The 5,492-nt window shown below is 42.6% G+C and overlaps 1 protein-coding gene across 2 annotated transcripts in view; it reads right to left on the bottom strand.

Annotated features, from left to right (window-relative positions):
* Window positions 1-71: 71 nt before the first annotated feature.
* LOC105299876 (zinc finger protein 599-like) overlaps window positions 72-5,492 on the bottom strand; it is an 18,177-nt gene continuing 12,756 nt past the window's right edge. For both annotated transcript variants that reach the window (XM_011371830.2, XM_011371831.2), the window contains one exon: window positions 72-3,848. In XM_011371830.2, the coding sequence (XP_011370132.1) occupies window positions 2,755-3,848 (1,094 nt within the window). In that variant the 3' untranslated portion in view covers window positions 72-2,754. The remainder of the gene's footprint in view (window positions 3,849-5,492) is intronic.

Here is a 5,492-nt window from a genome sequence, read left to right as displayed (position 1 = left end):
CTGGTCTCAGACTGCAATAAGCAGTGCTGTGGCTGGACCAGCCCTTGTGTTTCTTATTATAACCATCGGGAAACTCTGAAATGATACAGGTTTATTACAAGACCTAGAAATTACACAGCAAGTTTTCAGGCAGAGAGAGCACATAAGCCTGGGGTTCCGCTTTTATTGGGGTTGAGGGTGGTGGCCTAGGGTTTTACAGGCTGACTCTATACTGCTGAATTTAAAACATAACAGTGGGAATTTAAAGTGCTGGAAGAGAAAACAGGTAGTCCACATAGTTATTAAAATCAACCATGACCTCTAAAACAAAGGAGCCTCAGTGGGGGAAGGTGGGCTTGTTCTTTGGCTGCATTGCTGGTGATGTGTGGATGCAAGATAGCTATTTTTGAAATGGATGCCTCTGAAATGGATGCTTCAACAATCAAAGCTAAATCAGGCACTTGCATTACAATAAAACAAAACAAGCAAATATCAGGGTTTATATTCCAGTGTCCCAAAGTCCAGTAAATAGCCTTTCTTCACTTTCTTCCCTTTTTGTTTCTGTGTATTTTCAGAACTGTTTTTGAACTTGCTGATTGATCAAGTTTGCTCTAGGTGTCATTATATTTAGTTCCATAATTTGGTTCTTTTTTAAAATTTCTATTCCATTGTTGTCTTATTTATGTATTGTTATCCTGATTTTGCTCAGTTGACTATCTGTGCTCTCTTACAGCTCACTAAGCCTCCTTAATTATTTTGAGTTATTTTTCAGTCTATTTTGTAGATCTCTATACATTTAGGGTCAGTTATTAATACTTTCATTCCTTTGGTGGCACTGGTTTCCTGATCCTTCGATTCCTGCAGCCTTGCATTCGTGTCTGCACACTTAAGGAAATTACCTCTTCCAGTAATTACAGGCTTCTACATGGAGAGCCCTTCACCAGTCAGCCTGGGTAGACATTCTGGGAGCGGCTCCTGGTGGTTTCCTCAGGAAAGCCTGGTACCAGAGTCCATGGGTGGACAGGCCCGGTGCCAGGGTCTGTAGGAGCTGGTCTGATACGAGCCCACTCACCTACAGACCCTGGCACTTGGGTCAGTCAAGGATCCAGCCACATAGCCTATCTATATGGACAGACTTGAAGCCTGGGTGCATAGAGTCTGGCTTGTAACCAGGAACTAAAGTGGTAGGCCTGGAGCCTGGTTCCACTGGGGCTGACCTGGCACCTGGATCATATGGGGTGGGCCTGGAACCTGGGATTGAGGGGTGGCCTGGTGCTGGGAACACTGGGGCAGGCCTATTGCTTCATGGGTGCTGGCCTGAAGCTTGAGTCTGCAGGGCACAGCCTGGAACCCAGGTAGGTAGGTAGGTCTGGACCCTGAGTCTGAGGGAGAAACCTTGGTCCCAGGGTCCACTGGGGAAGGACTAAGCCTGGGTCTGTGGGTGCAGGCCACTAGGATGGTGTTGGTGGGGGCTGGAGTGGGGATTGGAGTAGCCCTGGAAACTGCTAGAACCCAGGTCTGCTGGGGTGGGCCTGGTCCCTGGATCCACAAAAGTCAAATACTCAGCCCACTCTTTTCTCTAGGAGAAAGCTCCTGAGTGGAGAGAATCTCTCTCGATGCTCAACTAAGTGGGTCTGAGGTAGATAGAGGTGATGCGAGAACACGAAATGTTGATTCTATCCTTTTCAATGCATCTTTTCTCATTTCTATGTTCCACCTGAGCGCTGAAATCTCTCACGTGGATACTAGAGCATTCGAGAAGGCATTTCTGCATGTGAATCATCGTCAAATTGGAGTTTCTGAGAGAAAATGAAGGATGAAACTTCCTATTTCACTACCGAGCTGATGGTGCTCTTCATGTCTTAGTCTTTTTACATCCTGAGTAAAATGAAATGAAATGATTCATTCTAGGTGTTTCTAATAGCATCCAGATGATATCGATCCCTTGAAAGACACCATTTGTAGATGAAGGTAAAGGTCAAGGAAATAATCTGACTTGCTGAAATGGATGAAAATGGTAAGCACTTGATCCAAGTTGGGAATCGGGTCTATCTCTGGTATCTATGCTCTTTAACCAAAAACTTCACAAAATTGCTCCAAAAGATCTTGAATCCAGGCATAACACAGTGGGACCGTAACTGCCAACCCACATAGACTCAGGGAGCAAGGGATTCTGTTCTCGGGTTTTGTCATACATGAAACCATTTATTCTCACAACAGCCCTGTGAAGTAAGTACTATATTACTGAATTACCCATTTTACTAATGAGGTAACTGAAGCAGAGAGAAATGAAATAACTCTGCACAGGGGCAATACAGCTGCTAGCCAGCAGAGCTGACATTTGACAGCGAATGTTATGGCTCCAGAGACTGGGCCCCAGAGACCTGTAGTAAGCCCGAAACACCTCAGGGCTCTGGCAGGAGCCAGCAGCCTTGGAGGAAATACGCCATGGTGGTACAAGGGAGAGGTGAATGAGAGGATATAACCACGGGGAACATGAGAGCAAGGAGGCGGGGCATTTTGGTTTCTTCATGAAGTAGTAAAAAGTGTTTCCTATAGTGAGGATCCTATTATGCTGGATAAAGATGAATATTAAACGAAAGCAATTCCACACTTACTGGCTTATCTCATGTGAATCTGCTGGTGTTTTAGAGGTGTAACTTGAGAGTGAAAGCTTTCTACACTCATAGGGCTTCTCTCCAGTATGAATTGTCATGTCACCTGAAATCAGAGTAGCAGCAAAAGGCTTTCCCACACACTTTGCATTCAGAGTTTTTATCCAGTGTGGGTCATATGATGAATACGAGATGAGCGTTGATTGAAGGCCTTTCTATATCTGTTGTGTTTATGAGGCTTCTCTCCAATGTGCTGCACATTCATGTGCTGACGTAAATTAAACTTGGAGCAAAAGGTTTTCCCACATTCTTTGCACTTAAAGGGTTTTTCACCAGTGTGGATCCAAGTATGTTGGACAAAACCAGAGTGGTAGGAGAAAGACTTTCCACATTTACTGCATTCATAAGGCTTCTCTCCAGTGTGAATCCGCCGGTGCTCTGTGAGGTGTGACTTGCGACAAAAAGCTTTCCCACAGTCACTGCAGTTATAGGGCTTCAGTCCAGTGTGAATCTGCATGTGTTGAGTCATATTATATCTGTTGCAAAAGGCTTTCCCACAGTCTTGGCATACAAATGGTCTTTCTCCAGTGTGGATCTTCTCATGCTTAATTAAATTACACTTATTGAGGAAGGCCCTGCCACATTTACTGCATTCATAGGGCTTCTTTTCAGTGTGACTCTTCATGTGTTGCCTGAGAGCAGAACTGTTGCAAAAGGTTTTCCCACATTCATGGCACTCAAAAAGCTGTTCTCCAGTGTGAATCTGCTGGTGCTGCATGAGGTCTGATGTACAGCTGAAGGTCTTCCCACACTGTATGCATTCATAGGGCTTCCCTTCACCACGTACACAGCCACGTGCAAGATCCTGACTCCTGATATTCCTGCATTCACTATATTTGTAATGGTTCTCCCCTGCTTGATTCATGGGGTCTTTAACTAGTCTGTGTGCATGACTTTCATGGAGAACACCTACTGGAGAGACGTGTTCCTGTAAAATCCTTGCATGTAGACTGTCATCTATCCCCAACTCATTGCATTTATGATTCAACTTCCCAGGGCCAATCTCCTTGTGGGGGTCTGCCACTGGTTTTAAGATTCTTTCCTGCATTTCTGATGGTTCTACCTGAGTCTTCGTTTTTCCAGTCCCAGAGTCCCTTGAAGCTCCCTGTTCCAGCCATACCTGAAGTGAAGGTTGCTTAGACAAAAGCAGCTGAGAAGTGGTTGGTTCTGTAGTCTCTGATTTTGTTCTGGCTCCTGAAAAGAATTCAATACAAAGTAACCTATTAGTGATGCCAACACAGAATAAACATAATCACCACTTTTAGAGGGGAAATGAAGATGAAAATAATGCGTCTGAGCCTGTTATGTTTTCACACCTCTGAAATCCAGGTTTACAACTTTGTTCTTTTCTGTTCCTTCGGCTCTTGACATTTAAAGAGGGAAATTCGAGAGGGGGTGCTGGGGCAGAGGACAGAGGATCTGGTGGGAGAATCCTTATAGTCCTGAATCAAGGAGGGTGGACGGAATTATGGTGACATATACAGTGTGTTGGCTCTGAGAGAGAACATCTCATCACAGTGCCAGGCGAGCATAATAAGATGCACCGATTCTGGTCCAGAAGGGAGTGTGAAAGAGTGTCTCAGGAGGCGTGCCGTGAGTTCTTTTCTAATAGAGAGGTAGAAACTGCCTGACAGGGGAAGTGGAAGGGGGTGCTGTACGCAAAGGAGAGAGAATGTCCAAAATCAGCCAAGTGAAACCTGGATGCGTAGAGAACTTCAGGGCATGAGAGAATGTTGGAGATATGGAGGTAGAGGTACACAGAGGCAGAGGGCAAGCAGAGTCCCAGGATCCTGACTCAGGCGCCAGTGAGCACGGTCATGTTCATGAGGGGTAAAAAAAAATACACTCGAACACATACCTCATATCTTAGAGGAGAAAATAACTCAAAATAGATCAGAGACCAAAATGTAAAACATAAAAATATAAAATTTCTAGAAAAACACATAGGAGAAAATCTATGAGCCCTAGTGTTCGGCGATGAATATTTTAATAAGATAAGCACAACTACTGAACAAAAATTGATGAATTGGACTTAATCGAAATTTTAAAAATTTGTTCTATAAAAGATACTGTTAAGAGAATGAAAAGATAAGCTGCAGATGGAGATAAAATATTTGCAAATCATACATCTGATAAAGGACTCATCTAGCATAAAAAATCCTTAAAACTCCAATAGAAGAAAACAGTAACAACAACAAAATGAGAAGATCTAAATAGACAATTCACAAAAGAAGTTATACATGAAAAATGAGCACATCATTAGACATTAGATTGTCTAATGACAATCACTTCTCATTATAGAAATGAAAATCAGAAGCTCTACATATGTTAGAAATGGCAAAAATGCAAAAGAAAAAAACTGACAATACCAAATGCTGGTAAAGATATGGATCATGAGGAATTCTCGCTCTTTGCTGGTGAGAATGCAAAATGGTATAGTCACTTTGGAAGTCAATTTGATAATTTCCTAAAAAGTTAAAAGATGTAGCATATAACCCAGTGATCTAATTCCTAATGTTTTTGCAAATGAATGGAAATCTTATGTTCATACAAAAATCTGTATGTGAATTATTACAGCAGTTTTATTCATAATAGCCAAGCATCACATGTGGCCAAGACGATGAATGAATGAACAAACTGGTACATCTGTAAACTGTGAAACTATTCGACAACAAGAAAGAATGAGTTGTAGATTCGCTCAATGGCATGGATGAATATTAAATGTACTTTGCAAGTGAAACAAGCCAGACTCAAAAGGTTACAGATTCTGTTCATATAACATTCTGGAAAGAGTAAAACTATGGTCACAGAAAACAGATCAGGGTTACCACTGAATGA

This window comes from Pteropus vampyrus, unplaced genomic scaffold (genome assembly GCF_000151845.1).
Source record: "Pteropus vampyrus isolate Shadow unplaced genomic scaffold, Pvam_2.0 Scaffold196, whole genome shotgun sequence".
NCBI classification, from domain to species: domain Eukaryota; kingdom Metazoa; phylum Chordata; class Mammalia; order Chiroptera; family Pteropodidae; genus Pteropus; species Pteropus vampyrus.
This window is presented reverse-complemented; position numbering and strand designations above follow the sequence as displayed.